The sequence below is a fragment of the Centruroides vittatus genome, unplaced genomic scaffold (assembly GCF_030686945.1).
Source record: "Centruroides vittatus isolate TY-2023 unplaced genomic scaffold, ASM3068694v2 scaffold_1167, whole genome shotgun sequence".
Taxonomy (NCBI): domain Eukaryota; kingdom Metazoa; phylum Arthropoda; class Arachnida; order Scorpiones; family Buthidae; genus Centruroides; species Centruroides vittatus.
Genome location: NW_027122671.1, coordinates 2,174,558 through 2,193,870, shown reverse-complemented (window position 1 = coordinate 2,193,870; position 19,313 = coordinate 2,174,558). Strand labels below are relative to the sequence as shown.

Sequence of the window (19,313 nt, the reverse complement as noted above, 5' to 3'; positions counted from 1 at the left end):
CTTCTCCGCCTCCCTCTTCTCTCGTAGTAGCTTCGTCCACTCGTTACTTCCGGTTTCCCCGCTGACTTCCGACAGTGGCTCTAAGTGGTCGAGACGTCGCAGTCGATTTATAAAAATAAATTAACATTCTCGCTTTTGAGAATAGGACCGTGTCGTTTACGAAATTTGCCATTAATTGATCTTCCTTCCCTTCCCTTTCCGCATAAAATTCTATCCCCGACGAAACCCAGTTCGGTTGGTTACCTTACTTCGGTAAAATTGATCTACGCCGCCACCAGCTTTTATTGATCGCGGATGGCGCTTTACGCTATTAAAAGCGGCATAGTTTAATCGAGTGCAGAAACATTTTCGGACTCATAATTCTGCTCTGTTACTTTCGATGCAAGTCGAAAATTCAAAATGTCGGCCGTCTCCAACAGGAAATGGGCGATATCCGTTTCTGTTAACGAGCTTCGGCAATCGGGATTTCTGTATAAATCGTACCTTGTACAAGATTGCGAAATTTTATCGCCGTGCCACAAAATACAGAATTAATTTAATATCAAGTTTTCGGCTTTTCTACGGGGGTGAAAGTTTCATAAAATCGAAAGTGTTATTTGCTGTGTAATTGCGTGAGAGATTTGTTTTTTTCTCGCCGTGAAAATAATACAGGTCGAAAATTTTAAGTGTTAAGTTAATATTTAATTTACTTTTGCCCTAAGATCTTTAGGAATCATTTATTCTCGGAAAAATAATTTTTTTTAGCGTTAGAATACCCCAGGGTCGATTATTAAAATTCAATGAATATATTGGAAAAGAATTATATAAGCGATAATGACGTTTTCGCTAAATCCCAAAGAAAATAGTCAATTTATATAGAAATTGAACGAGATAAGCTTGCGTCTCGATTATTCAAAATTCCCCCAATCGATCTGGAAGCCTGTAGATGGGAAACACACGCATGCTCCAATAGGCGGCGCCACTATTGTTCCGGACCATTGACACTGCGTGCATAGCCTTGACCCTAGAGCTTGAACCCCTTCACGTGACACGGAAAGCGCCGTCTAGCGTTCGTCGCCACAATTAATTTATGTATTTTTTCTTTTTTTATTTGTGTATTTTTCTCGTCTGCATTGGCAGTTTTAAACGTCGTCGATAACACTTTTATCCCGTGAATGGAGAATTTTTTAACAAAAGCCGGGCGATATCGATTTGCGTATAGAATGTTGTCATTCGGATAGTTTCGAAATCGAGTGCGACAGTCGGCACATGAAATTTTAGTGTAAATATAGAAATAATGTGACGTCAGACGCGGAAGGAAGTAGCCCCACCGTCAAGGACAAAATTTCCTCGAAATATTTGGAATTAAAACAGGAAACGTTAGCGATAACATCATCTCCAGTTTATATAAACAATAATCACTTAAAAATCGCAACCGATTAAAAATAAGCGTATTAATGTTCATTAATTAAAATTGAAACCTACGTACGATGACGTCACAGAGGTTTAAATTTCAATCAGTACTTCCGGTACTTTTAGAAGATTTACTAGAAACAAACGTATAGAAAATCAGACCTTAGCTATAATTTTAACGATATATTTAATTTTCTTATCCTCCATCATCCTACAACAGATGGTCAAAGCCGAAAATTCCACTATCGGTTTCCTGTAGAGGATATATAATCTGATAAACGGTAACATTATTGAAGATCAGATTCTGAAAGTTTGCTATATGCGCCTGCGCACGCGGTTGTACCTCTATCTCGTGCCCACACATACTCCGGTGTCAATACACTTTCAAGGTTACCGTTAGCGCATTCTGCGCTTGCTCCTTTTACTCCGATATTCGCTCGATCGTGCCGCTATCTGATGGCAGAAAATCGCACTAAACTAATTTTAATTCTATTTTCTTTTATTACAATGTCACAATAGAAAATAAATACAAAAGTTTGATAATTAGATCCTTCGGAGACAACTTCTTCCTTCGTATATAATATGGTTTTTTTTTTTTTTCTTACATTTTAGCAATAAATAATGTCGTAAAAATTACTTGTATAACAGTATTGTGTTGATAAATTGAAGTAATTATTATTATTTTATTTCAAGTAAACTTTTAATTAAAACTATATTACCATGTGTTATCTTAACGTTTACTTATTGCGATAAATATTTTTAATAATTTTAATCGAGTAATTATTTCGAAAAAATAATTAATAATTAAATAACATTAATTAAAAAAATGACAAATAATGTTTTTCTTTAATTAAAATTATCCGCTATTATTTTAGTTATAATTTTACGTATATTTATGCCTAAAAATGTTTACATCGATAGTTCGATATGTTTCGGTGGTGCCATCTGTTGCACAAAAATAACACTAAAAGCGTTTAAGTGAACACGAATGTGGTATTATTACTTTTATTGTTTACTATTAGATTTTATAAATTAATCGATATGATGATGTCATCACTGAATTTAAAAAATCATATACTGAGAAAAGTATTGGTGATTTTAAGTGATTAATGAAACTTCAATAAATTTTTTAAAGCGTATTGTTTTTTTTATAGCGTTTAATTGAATTTTCAGTTTAAATATTAAAAAGTTAAAAATGTTTAATTTTATAATTTGCGGTTAAGGTTAATAATTGTGAAATGATTCTCCGTTTAAACGAGTTTAAAATTCTCGACTGCCATCTGTTGGATAAAATATTTACTATATGTTATCAGTACTGTATTTCTTTTCTTTCTATTGGAAAATTACATTAAATCTCATTAACTATGTCTTTTATTTAATTACGAAAAACATTTCTATTGAGAATATATATAACGTTTAAAAAATATATATTATTTAAGTTATATAATTATTATGTTATTACATTTGTAATATACTGTATTTTTTTTCTTTTACCGTAGATTCCAATATGGCAAATTTATATAATTCGCCGGCGGGATCGTATAGGAACACATCCTACCTCGAAAAACCCCATTCCAGTAGTTCTCCTCAAGTTAACACCAGTAGCCATTTGGCAGCAGCGCTAGCAGCAACAAGAACACATCATCCTCTCACACTAACGAGGACTAGTCCGACTTCACCAACTTCATCTGGTCTCAGTTCACCAATTTCTATTCCCACATCTGTCATAACAGCCACTCATTGCAGTAGTCCAACAGATTTAGATCAGGATGTATCCTGTTTTGTAGAGGATTTATCCTTCCAACCTAGGCCGAAGAAGAAAGGTAAGCCGTGATTATTTTAGGTTTAAAATATATATAAGATACACAATATCCGAAATTTATAGACATAAAGCTTATATTTTTCTAGAAGTTTGCGATTTAAATCTTCTTTTACGCTCGTCGTTTTAATAAAAATAATATGATTTTTCAATGTATAATCTGCTACTACAAGATAACGGATAAAATAATTAGAATTTCTTATATTAACACCCGCTTAATTTTTTGTTGGTAAAAAAAGTATATTTTGAATTATTTAATTTAAAAATATTTAACATAGAAAATTTATTTAATAGGAAGAAGACCAAAAAATGCAGACGGATCGTTACCGACTGTTAAAAGAAAAAATAGAGAAGGTGAGCAAATTGCATGTGTGTATATATATATATATATATATATATATTATATAAATTGATTTTATAAGAAATTAAATCTTAGAAAGAATGTATTTAATAAGTTAAATCAATTTTTCAGGTTCAACAACATTTCTATGGGAATTTTTATTAAAATTACTACAGGACAAAGAATATTGTCCTCGTTATATCAAGTGGACCAACCGAGAAAAAGGTGTTTTTAAATTAGTCGACTCGAAAGCTGTATCACGTCTTTGGGGAATCCATAAAAACAAACCAGATATGAATTACGAAACAATGGGAAGAGCATTGAGGTAAAAATAATATTATTTTTTAAAATCTATAATTACGGATATATCTTAAAATTTACACACGTTTCAATGATTCTTAAGCCAATTTCAAAAAATCTTATTATATATTATTTATTTATTTATTTTTTTCAAATCAATTTTATTCTATTTGTTTATGTAAGTGTTGGAAACATTCAACAGTCTCAATTATTTAGTTTTCATACTTTGAAGATAATTTAGCTTACTCAATAATCATATTCATTCATTACTCACAATTCGCTAGTAACTTTGACATATTCAATTTATCTCCTTCAGCGATTTTAATTATTAAATTAGACTGCATTTATTCATCAGCAAATGGGATCTTCTGCAAGCAGTTAATTATTCACTCTGAATTTGTATTTCAATTAATTTCTACCAGAATATTTTATTGTTGTGTCAATATCGAAAAATTACTCCTCGGTTTAAAGCACTTAAAAATTTTGTCATAATACGACTTTTCCTAGGAGAAAACTTAATTATTGCACGTAAGCCGATCAAAAACTTTAACAATAAGAACTTTACTTATCCGTAATTATAGATACGATTTTTCATATTATATCGATAATTTATGAATAATGTAAATAATAATGCTATTTATTTTCGTTACTTTAGGTATTATTATCAAAGAGGAATCTTAGCCAAAGTGGATGGTCAGAGATTAGTGTATCAATTTGTTGACGTACCTAAAGACATAGTGGAGATCGATTGTTCAGGAAACGTGAATTGTGCTCATGATTGAACTGTGCACTATTTTTATACATACTATATAAATATATTATAAATATATATATATAATATTATATATATATATATACATATATATATCAGAAAGTTTTTATCTGACAACCGTTTCATGTTTATGAACGAACAAGATTATAACGACAAAATCGTTTTATTTATTATATATATGAGGGAGCGAGAGTGAGTTAAATAATAAAAAAAAAAGAGGGAAAAATTTTCACCTATTCCTAAAAACGTCTTACCTTACCTTCAAGTCAGCCTGCTGAAAAGTATCTCATTGGCCTTGTTATATACAGTATATATATTTATATATATATATAATATATATATATATATACACACACATATATATATCACTTATCATAAATCGTGTTTTTCCATGTGATGCCAATTTACTTTGGCGAATATCAACTTGGCTCCATTTAAAAAAAAATTTTAACTTATCCATCTTATGTAATTCCGAACGTGGTCACAATTTCTACCGTTGTTTTAGGTTTTAAACCACCAGAATTTTTTGTGACGTCTTTGATTTTTTCGCGGCGCCTTTTTTTTTTTAAATAATCACGATTGCTCATTCGATAGTTTATAGTAGCCGGTTAAACGAGTGTCCGTTATGGTTCCTCGTTACCTCTTAACAGTCCACGTGCCAGATGCCTGTGAGCGGGTCATTTCGGCCCTTACGGCTCTACGTTTTACACGTATCAGTGTTTAGTTAAAACTAACCAAGTCAAGTGGAAGGAGTTAAAAATATAAATCGCACACAACCGAGTTATATATAATAATATTTATTTTTTCTGTCGCGTTAAAAAAAAGAAACAATATTTAAGATAATGAATTTTCCTGCATCGAAATGTTTCTGTTTCATTTTTAATTTCGTATTTGCACAGCATCAAACGAAAGGGGCCTTAAAAATAAAGTAAGAAAAATGTCTGTCACATGAACGGTTGTGCTTAATTTCTAATCTGCCGTCCAAAGATTTAAAAAAAAAAAAAGACAAATGAATCGAAATTCTTTAAAAAATTGTAGTAGATTTTAAGATACAGGATCGAAGGCTTTGGTGTTGTGCGAACGGATGAATATGAACGGATCCTCGATAATCGTGTGACGTCACAGTGATGGCAGGATGAATTCATTTGCTTCCTATAGGGAGTTTATCCTCAAAAGGAGTTAAATCTCCGTTTATATAATTGGGTGCCGGATAACGTACGAATCTGCGTGCCTAATACTTACTCCTGTGGAAGTATATTACTATATTAATATTATTATTATTATTATTATTATTATATTATTATTATAATTATTGTCGTGATGGACACTATACATCGTGTGTCGATAGTGTATATTCAACAATTACCAATACAATATTCAAAATGCTTGTTTTTGGTACTTAAAAAAAAATAATGGGTGATATGTTGGATGGCCCACACCTACTTCTGTTTGTGTAAGTTCTGTCATTTTTTACTTGAAAGTGAAAGGTGCATAAGTTGGTGTGTGCCGCCTCGTCAGTATAAAAATGACAAATGGAAAGTCAGTTGTATTTTAATCTGTGTTACGTAGACTGATTCCAATTAGTTTATTTGAATCGTCAGAATTTAATAGGCGCTTCTTCCGCACAAATCCTGCAGAACGCCATTCTGACGTCACATTGGGGCGTCTTTGTATATATTAGTGACGTACAAATAAATTGTTCTACTAAATAAACATCTTGTGCTTTTTTTTTATTATTTATCTTATAAATTATTGACATCATTTATATTTTTCATTTCCTTCCCCCTTTATCTAATAATGGAGAAAATTTATGCAACCAAACATTAATTGACGTCATCGCGAAACACAATTTCAGAAATAATGTTAACTGGCAGATAACCCTGACATTTTTATATTTTTAAATATTTATTTTAAAACAAAATTTAAGTATCTGCGTTATTTAAAAATGAATTCGACACGTGAAAACGTCGATGCCGTGTTACTAAAACACCGACTTAGAAAGTTTTTGTGAAGGAAAAAGATAGGAAGAACGTTAATTTGAAGAACTAGGACATAAATCGTTTCTGCTTAGTGGGTCAATCACTACCCAGAAATGAACAATTTCCCTCTACGGAGAATGGGAGATAGTCGATTTTGCCTGACCTAGTAAGAAAAGAATATAAAAATAGATTTCTGAATTTGTGTTTCTCTTTAATGAAATCCGTATGAGGTCTTTCATATTCGTTTATCGTCATTTCCACTTACGAATTATTAATTAACTTCGGTAATTTTATTTAGTCACCGAATTAGTATAATGGATACGTTGTTCTAAGTATCTTTGTGTTTATTATAAATCTCAGTTTTCTTCTATTAGTGATATTCATTGTTTTAATTTGTCTCGTGTAATGCATAACACAGAAATACACAAAACAAATCGAGATAAAAAATTTATAAAAATTAATAAATACTGTAAGTATATCTGTATTATTGTAAATAACCCCTAAATGAGGATGATATTTATTTATGGTTCGACAAATGAACAATATGATATGTAAAAGCAAATAAAATTAACTATAAAAACAAGAAATGAAACCTTATTAGTTTTATTGTGTCAATAAAGTATAATATTAAGTATTAACATAATATGTTATATTTCGGTTATATTGATTTTTGTGTAGAGTAACCACACTCCACATAAAATTCGGTAAATAGTTACCATGTTATTTCTTCATTAATCATACTTTTATTCTTTATATAATACGATATATAATATATTTACTAAATTTAATTTTTTCTAATACAATTTTTAAACAATGAAATCTAAAACGGAACGTGATACTGGCCAGAAAGTCCCCATCTTATAGAAGGATGCATTTTTAATTATGTAGAAAAAAGGAAATGGTAAAAACAATGTTACAAACTCAATTTGTAACCGCTTCTCCAACGTAAGTGTTATATATTTCAGACTTGTTGAAAACACTGGTAATTGGTACCGATTTTGTGCCTGACTAACAGGCTGATCGCGTGGAGTTTTCCGGATTTTCTTCTAGTTTAATTCTTAAATAGGAGCCAGTTTCTCGTAGAAAGTCTTTCCGGGAGGCAAACCCCATGGCAGATCACCCTCGTGTTCCGTTGCCTCATTCAATCAAATAAGTTCAATGTCCTACTTTACGGCATCTCTCATATCTATACTTCTGCCGTATCTCTTTTGTTTCTTTAAATTTTCGTGTTTATGATTTTCATTCAAAAATTTAATATAAAAAATAAACTATAATCTATAATAAATAAACATAAAATCTAAAATAATTTCTGCGGTTGTGGTGATACAATGTAAATGTCATATGTCGAATACAGAAATGTTGATTTTTGATTTTCATTAATTGATTCTTAGTCTAATTTTTGCTTTTAAAACTGATATTATGGATTTATAGCAGGCATCACGTTTCTTCTTTCTTTTTTTAATGTTTATGAAATAATATTGAGATAGTAAAAACTAAATAAATAAATAAAAAGCATTGTTCTCTGCAAGTTCAGTATTTGGTGTTGATATATCTTTGTGTAATTATGTTTGTGTATGCTCTTATCAATTAGATTAGGTAGAAAATTTACACCAGTATCTTCTTAGCTACTATACTTTTGCAGATTTTAAATATGGAAGGAGGTTTATTCTTTGTCTAGTATTTATAAATGGACAGAAACTTTTAAATAAATGAAATATTGTTGACTTGTTAAACACTGACTTTATAGTGTATTTTGAAGACACATGGCAAATTTTCATCGTTTATCTTTATTTAGTTGATACGGTACATCGTATAAAGTCAGTGTTTAACAAGTCAACAATACGAAAAGGAAACGGTTTCACAAAAAATACAAATGAAATATTATAACCAAATATAGTTTTTCTTTCAATAATAAAATTTAAAACAAAATTAAGAAATGTACTGATTTAAGCACTAGAAAATCTGGTCACTTTATACAATATTTGTTACATATACAAACGGTTATTAGAGATTTATGTATTTGTATTACATTCGGTTTTTAATAAAGTAGTAAAAAAAGTTTTTAAAAAATAATACGAGGTCTGTTCAAAAAATACGCGGACTGTTTGAATTGCGCGGCTTCAGTTGGTTCCAGGGGAATCCGATTGGTGTCGCTAGGTTTGTACAGATCTCCCGGTGATAAAACCGTTTCCTGATTACAGATATCTTTATTTGTTGATTAGCTACGCGGTTTTTAGTGAAGTGCGATTTTTTCGTTTGTCGGATTTCAGAATGAATGACATGAAGGAGCAACGACTTGCTGTGAAATTTGTGTTAAACTTGGAAACGAAGGTCTAATCGTCCCAGTGACATTGAAACGAAGGTCCAATCGTCCCAGTGGGTGGGTGAAACGTCCCCAGACTCAAAAAAGCTCGCCAAGTTCGATCCAATGTCAAGGTGATGCTGACAGTTTTCTTTGTTGTTAAGGGTGTTGTTCATCACGAGTACCTCCCCAAGGCTCCACAGTGAACCAGACTTACTACATTGATGTTCTGAAACGTCTGAGGGACGCCATCCGTCGCAAAAGGCCAGAAATGTGAAGGAGTGGCAACTGGTTTCTTCATCACGACAATGCTCCAGCCCATTCAGCCCTCAGAACTCGTGAGTTTTTGGCCAAACACTCGATCACTGTTCTTTCCCCCACCCCCACTCACTTGATCTTGCTCCTTGTGACTTTTTCTTGTTCCCAAACTCAAAAGACCCTTGAAAGGAAGAAGATTTGAGACGATTCCCGAGATTAAGGCAAATGCGACGAAGGTGTTGAAAGACATTACAAAAGAAGATTACTAGGACTGTTTCAACAAGTGGAAACACCGTTGGGATAAGTGTGTGCGTTGGGAAGGAGAGTACTTTGAAGGGAACCCAGACATGTAACTTCTACATAAAGTTCATTTTGTTTTATGACGTCAGTCCGCGTATTTTTTGAACAGACCTCGTATTAACTTCCATTATTATGCTTATGCAGTAGGCCTATATCTCATTTTATACAAGTTTGAAGTATATAAATGGCTTCCAATTTTCTCGTTAAACGTTGGCTCTTCTAATTTTTCTCAATCTATCTTTGCCCAAAGAGAAAAGAAACATTTTAAATAATCTTTCGGGAGTAATTGAGTATCATATAGCAACGCAACAAACAAAGGATTGTTTGTATTCACGAAAGTGTCGTTAAATATTCAATACAACATTAGATGCCATTCACAAAAGGAGTCGTAGAATATAGTACTATCGTGGTTACTAGATAAACTGGTTGGGGACAGAGCAGAATTTTCTGCCTAGAGTCATTTTTGCTCACTAGAAGCGCTGCGGTTAGGATTCAGACTAAAAGTGGGTCGAGTATATACAAAACGTATGTAAAATTGATGATGTAACTCGACTTCTAAATATAAATTAAGACCTTTCGGAATGTAATTCAATTCGGAAAAAGAAACTATTGAGCCTTTTTTCAAAATTGCAAGGCCACGCTCCCTAATAAATGAGAAAAAGTTATGTTTAATACGACCTAAAATTTCACAATTCATTTTTATTTTTCACATAAAAAATTACTTAAACGCCTTAAAATTATTTATCTATCTTTTCAAATCTTCGTCACTTTAAATAATGCACGCGAATTCTTTAGGATAATTTTTGCTTTATATTTTATAAATGTTCACCTAACTGAAGAGGGACATTAACTTCTGGCGCCGAAATGCATTTTAGGGATATATAAGGCATTAACAGTTTCATGTGTGTGATAACTCTTTCATTGTAATAATATTCTATGTATGTGTAATAAAGTAGTTAGATTATATTATTATAAACATGTCGAAAAACTCATAGAAATAAAATAGTTCAAATGACGTTCATCTCTGATAAGATTAGAGGGGTTGAGGCGCAAGTTCAAACGTTAAACTTGTATGGCAAGCAGAAGTACACGTTTGACGTTTTAAGTTGAAAAAATGGTGAAAACATTTGGCATGGAGGATTACCAGCAAAGGTAAATATACAAATTAAACTGTTTAAAAGTATTTCCAGGATGTTTAATAACACTAAATAATTATTTTTTTACTATAATTAGCGTCGTGTTTCCTCCGAGAAACATTAGGAAAGTTCCAATGCGTTTTTCCTGTTATCACGACATACTTCTGTTGAGAGAAGTAGTGGCTGTAAATTCCTATGCGTATGAAAATCCTAAAGGTGCTTGGAAAAGCATATCTGAAAATTGCGGACGTATTACACTGTCGACGATAGAAGATGCGGGGAAAGACCAACTTTGCTTCTACAGTATTATGACAAAGTAGAAGACGGCCATCATGCCTCCTGTTGCAAAAGTATAGTAACACCACAAATTTTGTAATTTTTTAAAATTTATTTAAATTTTTTATTAGAAAACAGTTTTATACGTTTTAAGACAATTACAAAAATATCATTTTCAAGATTTTTATCTTTTAATAAATATAATAGAAGTTATCACTTTTTACTTGTTACCAAACTATAGGCACACTTTCTAAAATTACATAAAAATAAATTTTAAATATATTTTAAACAGTTTTAATATTTGGTTTCACCCCCTTTGGCTACAATTACTTGAGAAATTCTGTTAGGCATAGAGTTTATTACTTTTTTAATTGTTCATTCTTAATTTCATCCCATGTATCCATCATTGCAATTTTCAATTGATTTACAGATTCATATTGTTTCCCATTTTGATAAACAATGGCTGCTAAAACCCCCCATAAATTTTCAATGGGATTTAAATCTGGACTATATGAAGGCCAGTCAATATTACATCAATATTTTCTTTTTTAAACCAATTTTTTGTTGACATTGAGACATGAATGGGAGCATTATCTTGTTGAAACTACCGTTTATGACCTCCAATTAATGCACCAAATGCAATTATATTTTTGTCAACAAATACTAAATTAGTTTTACCTTCCTATCCATCCATCCTACTTACCTCCAAAACTTTCCCAAAACATTACAGACCCAACCCCTTGTTGCTGGCTTATTTTAACTCTATTTTCTCTTCTTAAATCATGCCAATAATATGAAAACCCATCAGAGCCATATAAATTAAACTTCTCATCACTAAACATTATTTCTTGCCATTCTTCAGTCCATCCCATCTTGTCTTTAGCCCAATTTAAATGCATTGATATGTGTTTGGCAGTTAAAGGTGGTTTGAACTTCATTTTTAAATATTTTACAGTGTCATAGTTTTTTAAAGTTCTCAAACAGTTGCATGAGATACATCTATTGGTATTTCAGCAGCAGTTTGCCTTGTTGACATGTTTTTTTATTTATAAGCTTCAAAACTTCTCTCTCATTCCTGGATGAGAAACATGATATATGTTGAATATATAAATAATGAATATTTGTGAAAAAAATTATGCTGCTTTATGAAATATAAAAAACCTGATAAAATAATTAAAATAATGATTAAAAAATAATTGATATTTCCAGTAAGTTTCAAAATAAATTTTTAAAAAACAAAATTTATGGTGTTCTTATACTTTTGTAACAGACTGTAGACTACAACCTACCCTATTTTTAGAAGTTTAAATAGAGAGGTTGAGGCGCACGTTTCAGCGCAAAACGTGAACGGCGGACGGTCCGAGCGCCGCCATCTGGCAATTCTATACGGTCGATAATAGCGTTCGCTTCGTCTAGAACAAGATCTATAATTATAAGAAGGTCAGGACCAAGGTCCTAGAATATAAGATTATCTCATACAGCCAGTTAAGCCATTTCCTGCCAGATTCCGGATATACGTCATCCGAAGTCGAGCCACCGCTTCACAACTGTTAGCGAGGGAAGAAAGTTTTAGAATTTCACTATTTTTTGTTACTTTGTTGAGAATTTTTAGACTCTTAATCTTCGAAGGTAAATATATCTATCGTTATTGCTATTATTAAACCTAATTATGTTGACAATTATATCGATAAAATTGTACGGAAGTAACAAAAGTGTTCCTAGAACCGTTTGATATTCTGTTGTAGTCTTTTCACTTGGTTCTGTAGAAATTACAGAATATGATTACAGATAATATATATTTTTTACTAAAATATTTTAAAATACTAAGGATAGTTTTTTGCGTGTATAAAAATAGTATCTGCACGATGAAATGACGACTACAAATAATAAGCTGTCTCCTTAACAGGATGGTAACACTTTTAAGATAACTTGAGATGTAAAAGAAAAATATTGTTTATTATTAATTAATATAACTTTTTAAAAATATGCATATTTACGTAAAATGCATAGAAATGCAAAATATAAAAATGTTTTATATATAGTATAAATTTATTGTAGTATTATTTATTTGTTTAATAATTTTTATGTAAGAAATGTTAATATTACTTTTTCTACTTCAAAATATTATATCTTGATTAGATTTATTTGGGAAAATTAAAAAAATAGCTAAATTTTATCATCATTATTTTTATTTTTAGATGCCAGGAGCATCGTGTGTTATTGCAACTTGTAACAGCTATCATAACACAAAGTTATTAAACAGGAAAGTTGGTTATTTTAGATTTCCTAAAGATCCAATAATAAGAAGAAAATGGATTCATAATTGTAAAAGAAAAGACAAATTCAATACCGATTCTTGTCACGTTCGCCCTGATCATTTCACAGAAAATAGAGAGGTTGAGGCCGAAGTTTTAAACGCAAAAACGTGTACGTCGGACGTTCAACTCCGCGTTCCTGTAAGCCTAGAAGTTTGACAATGGCGTTTGGAATGTCGAGCATGATTCCACTGACTTTCCAAACGCCATTGTCAAACTTCTAGGCTTACAGGAAAGTGACGCTGAACGTCCGACGTACACGTTTTGCGTTTAACACTTCGGCCTCAACCTCGCTAATGATTTTGAGAGAAATTTAAAAGCCGAGTTATTAGGTTTATTGGCAAAACCTAAACTAAAGAAAACTTTACTACCGACAGTAAATTTAGGAAAATGAAAATATTAATCAGTCAAATCAAAGAAAGAATTGTTTATTAATTAAAAAGAAATGGAAAAAAAAACTGACAGAAAAACTTTTAGATGTAAATAAACGGGAAAAACCAGTAGAATCTCTTAAATGTAATGATTGTAAAACTTTAGATTTTAATTTAAAACTATAACAACAATAGAAAATTTTAAAAAGTTTGTACCTGATTTCTTTTAATTCTGTTTCTATGTAACACTTAATTTGTATATATTGATATTAAAAATATGTTTATAACATAAAAATTGTTCTTTTGACAGTTATTTTCGTATGTTTATGAGTAAATAATATCGGTTTTTGGTACATGAATATTAAAAATTAAAAAATAGACCAATATAATTTTTAGTTTTAAAAAAGAAGTCGTTTGACGATATAAATTAAATTAATTCATTTATATATAAATCACCTACGTATAATTTACGAAAATTAATCTTTTAAGAAACTATTGTTGTTATAATATCATAAAATAGATAAAATCGATTTCATTTACAAAGTAGAAAAACGCATGTTAATTTCAATTTTACACGTAGAAATTACGAAGATTTGCTCAGTATTCCGGATTTTTCTTATTTATAATCCATTTTTATTTATATTTAATTAAGTAAGAATCGTAATTAATAAAATATTAGCGGGTAATTAAAGCTACGAGCCTTTAATCGGTAATGTTTTTACCATAAAGACATAGTAAGGTATTTCGTTTTCGACTATGAGTGACGTCAAATAAGCAACCAATGAGACGCGTTTCTTCTCTATGAGGCAACCTTATTGGCAAGCGCCAAATCCGACAGAGGGCGCTCAAGATGGCTGCTGAAACAGGTAAGGAACCGACCATGTGTTTGCAGGGCCGAATTTACATAAGGGCATTTGGGGCCTGTGCCCAGGGCCCCCACAAAATAGGGGCCCCCACAAAACTAAAAAAAAATTATGTTTAAACATAATTTTTTTTCTATTACCGCGACAGCCTAGTGTGGCCTAATCATGAGGGCCACAGGCAGAGAAAACCAAACCCGGGGAAAAACCTATGAAACATCGGAAAATTTCGGGAAAAAATTTCACATACGTATTTTCAGTTAAATTAAAATAATTAGTTTTACGCTATAAAATATATGTATGTTTACAATAACCTTATTTTTAAATGAAATTTACAACTTCTTAGTTCAAATCTAATTGAAAGTACAGTATTTTGTGTAAACTTTCTAAATCATCAAATTTGCCTACTCTTAAAGGGGATTTGTCCCCAGCGAATTTGTGCCCAGGGCCCCTGGATTGGTAAATCCGGCCCTGTGTGTTTGTTCAATGCCTGAGCCGATTCAGTTTCTGTAGAATATTTAAATGAATTGAGTGAAATTCCTATCGTAATCGTAGTCACACTCTTGTTTCGGATTTGAAAGGTTTCTTAGTTCTAACAGACCAGAAAACACCGAATGTAATGTTTTTGCCATCTGAAAATAAAATTATGATTTACTGATGATTGATAATACTTGCAGAAAAGAATTCGATTGTATAGCCTAATTAGATAAATAATGAAACCTTAAAAGGGATTTTTTTGTCTACTATCAAAATTCTCCCATTGAAAGACTCAACGAGACTTTACCGAATCTTTTCATGAAATTCAAAATCTGAAAGAACAAACAAAACGTTAGGTTCATTATAACGAGAAATAAACATTAAATTTGCATACTTTTAATTTTCGTTTCAGTTCAATTGCACATCCGACAAATTGTCTGATATCCTGAAAAGTGTTCTGCATCTGGAAAGAACAGAAAAATCAAAAATGAAAGAAGAAAAACAATCCGAACGTAAAGGATAAAATATACTTACATTGAATGCCAAGGAACAGAGCAAACATTCAAGTATTATGCAAATAAAAGTGAGTATTACGAGAACTGTTAAGTATAAACGTCGTAAATTTGTATTCGTTTCTAAAAATAAATACACGTAACACCAAAAGCTTGTTGACCAAAGAATGCCAAAGTAGACAGTACCGAGGAGAATTTTGAATTTCGTGTTGAATTGCTGCACAAAAATCCAAAGTTCTTCGTGATGGAACATAAATTCATTCAGTTTCCTTGGTAAATGCGAATCGTTTTTCTTGATAGCAAAAAGTTCGCGAGAAAGTTGTTCAAATTCCTTATTACAGATATAAAACATTAACATTCCCTGCAGTATGCCATAACAAATACCTCCAATGACAAACCAGACATGTAAACTTTGAACGACTTTACAATAAAGACTTTCTTCAACAATTTTCTGCTTCATTTTTATTTCAGAACGTACGGCATATTCGATTCTACTTGAAACGACAAATCCAGTTATAATCGAAGAGACGAGCAGAGTAGAATTTCTAATTATGGCATTATTTTCGTCAAATATTTTCTTGAAAAAGTATGGATTTCTTAATGCAGGTTTTAAATTGAATTTAGCTTTTTTGATGAATGTAAATGCAACGGAATAAATCAAAAATGTTACTGCAATTACCATTCTCACCAGTACGGGTATTCTTTTGACTGACTTAGAATCGTCATCATACTTGTCCTGCCATCCAATGCAAATCGCAAAATCGTCCCAACCCGGAATCGATTGCCATATGGAAATAATTGCAACTTTCCATAATAGCACTTCTATAAACCGAATATATATTTTTGTCAGTTTTGTATTTTTCTGTATCTCGCCTCGATATTCGCAGTTACATGGTTCAAATGGCTGTAAACCAACGATTAAGACTGTTCTCCAGTATGAACTAAGGAAACAGCTCATACACACTTCAAATGAATTCGAACTCATTTTCCGACAACCTCCACGTTCAAGAGAGAGATTTTTAATGTCTTAATATTTTTGAAATAAAATATAAGACTTACGTAAATTTATTGTTTGTGACGGTTAAAATCTTTACCATAATAAATTACAAAGTGTCACGTGAAACTCTAATAAAACGTTAGCGTAATTGAAGTTATCGATCAATTAAATGTTTCTTCTAGAACTACAACTACATGAAATTAATATCCACTGGTGTAACCATATTTTATTAAAAAGCAAAGACGAATTATTTGCCGACCTTATTTTGTAAAAATGAAATGTTTCCTCTGGTCTCTTAATGAAAAGATTTAATTTAATTTACTGCTTTTTAATTTTTAATCCTTTGCAAAAAAAAAAAAAAAAAAAAAACATTTGCAACAATTGGCGTAATATTTTATTGTTTGGCTTTTAAAATAAAATGTACTGAAATGCAAGCTTGTAAGCATTCAAAAAATCAAAATTCATCATTTTTTTACATTTTCTAGGCATGATTTAATTATTCGGGTATAATGATTAATTAACATTCGTATGATGAGTAATATCACTATCACACTATTGTTCTACACAAAGTGATATGAGATAACCAAAGTTTTTCACGTTTAGGCCTACTATTTTATTGTTTATCTAAAGTAAAAAACTGGATTACTAGGATTCTGGATTCTAGAGCTTCACATAACACTTAAAAAATATTTACTATAATAAATTTCTTATGTATAAATATAAATATGTCTATGTAATCGTCACAAACAATATATTTAATAAGAACTATTAAGACATTAAAAAAATCTCTCTCTTGAACGTGGATGTTGATGAGAAATGAGCTCGAATTCATATGTATTATTTTAAATAAATAACCAAATCCAGCAACGAGTTGCGTAACTTTCCCTACTGTTATGAGGAATTCTTAATTAAAAAATAAATTTTATATTATTAAACATAAATAAATTTGTGTAGCGCCGATATTTATGAGATTTTGTTATAAAAAAACTTTTGATATTTTTAACTATTATAAAATGGCAAAAAGCTAAATTCTGAGGGTAGAGATGAATTTTATAAAAAAAAAAAACTGTTTATGTTAATAACGAGTTTAAGTCGGCCGGATGGCCGAGCGGTCAAGGTGGCAGCCTACCGCTCTGGGGCACCTGGGATCGAATCCGAACGGGTCGAATAATCCCCAGGAATTTTTCGGGGGGTGGTCCGTCCGGATATGTCGGGCCCCGTCCCTCACCACCCGGTCGCCCCATTGTGGGCCTGGCCGAACCCATAATGGGCCTACTAAAAGAGGCCCTCTTAGTGCCCATAGGGCGGAAAGAGCTAAAAAAAAAAACGAGTTTAAGTCCAATCGAGATATGATCCACGATCTCTTCGACCTTTAACTACTAAAATTTAATATCATCCACCCCCCTAATATACAAACAATCCTGCAAAATTTCAGAAATTTTCGACAAAAATAAAGGAAAGTATTAAGCTTCAAATTGGGTAAACGAAACTCCTGCCCACAGAAACACCTTGAAATTTTTTTTTTGCATTTCTCGATATTTCAAGGTCGTTTGAGTCCAGAAATGTAAAAATGCTCTCATAGTTTTCCTCTGTTATATATAACAGCCGGAAAGTCGAATGCATGTTTTGCCATCTTCCAAACACGATAAACGTTCAGACGCAAGCCAAACTATATACACCTCTACGAACAGTACGGCACAAATATGGCGCAGGAGGCCGAGCGATGACGTGTGATGACATTCATGCAATGTAATTGATGTTTGTCATTTAAATTAAAAATAACTTTTTTGGTAATCAATAATATCTAATAAATTTGAAACTATAATATCATCAATTGATAGATTCGGAGTAAATGTTTATTCTCGACATTGACTGTGAATCATTTTCTGCTGTCTTGAAATGGTGACTAACGGCACACTCTGCAGTTGTAAAATAACGACGAAGCATTCCCACTTTACGCTTCGTCTTAAAATGTCCCAAAAAATGTAAAAAAAAAAAAAAACGTATATTTAAACTCTGCAGCATTCAGGACGCTAACACAAAACATTGCATATTTTTGAAAACGAAAAATGGCTGGCGCAAGTACGTGTGCCAGTTAATGAAAGGCGCCAAACTGACTTTTAAGTATAACAATAAACTTCATGACAACTGCTAGTCATAAAAAAATTAGAGAATTGAGGTAATTAGTCCTTGAAATTATAGACTAAAAAAATATATTCCGCTTTACAAGACATTGCAAATGATTCAAATAAAGATATGTACTACAGTACACTAGATTTCAGGCCAACACATTCATTCAAATTTATTTGTTCCGTTATTATTTGGCACGATGTTTTAAGTAAAATTAACGTTGTCAGTAAAATGTTTTAAAGTTGCGATTGTAACTTAAACTAAGCTCTTGAAAATTAAAAAAAAAAAGACTAATAGACGTAATATAATTAAAAAGTTTTCATGTTTAAAGGCAAGAAAAGTTAAGATGTTATAATTATTTAAATATAAACATATCGAAAAATAATTATTAAATAAAGTGTACTCAATACCAAATTATATTTTTAATTTTCTTTTTTATCCTATAAGAGACTGTCCATAAATGACGTCCACACTAGAAGGGAGGGAGGGGGTTATGACAAGTCGGACAAATTCAAACAAAGGGGAGGGGAGGGTTGAACTTCAATGGACGTCCGTTTTATTTCATTAAATTTTATACAGTTCATACATTTTATTATTCAGTTATACATTAAAGTGGTTAAGATTTTGAGGAGATTGAGTTTTTTTCGACGTTCGAAGAGAGATGGGGATTACGGAAACTTGGACAAACTGGGACAATGGAGGGAGGAAGAATAACAATTTCAAGAAAAATGCGGACATAATTTATGGATAGGCCACCAAAGACAATGACTTCGTCGT

The 19,313-nt window shown here is 31.5% G+C and overlaps 1 protein-coding gene across 1 annotated transcript in view; it reads left to right on the top strand.

Moving 5' to 3' along the window:
- Nucleotides 1-4,904, top strand: part of LOC136986743 (ecdysone-induced protein 74EF-like) — a 35,842-nt gene extending 30,938 nt beyond the window's left edge. Inside the window, exons 8-11 of the mRNA XM_067284347.1 lie at nt 2,892-3,215; nt 3,506-3,565; nt 3,684-3,876; nt 4,507-4,904. Coding sequence (XP_067140448.1) covers nt 2,892-3,215; nt 3,506-3,565; nt 3,684-3,876; nt 4,507-4,633 — 704 coding nt within the window. The 3' untranslated portion in view covers nt 4,634-4,904. The remainder of the gene's footprint in view (nt 1-2,891; nt 3,216-3,505; nt 3,566-3,683; nt 3,877-4,506) is intronic.
- Nucleotides 4,905-19,313: the final 14,409 nt, after the last annotated feature.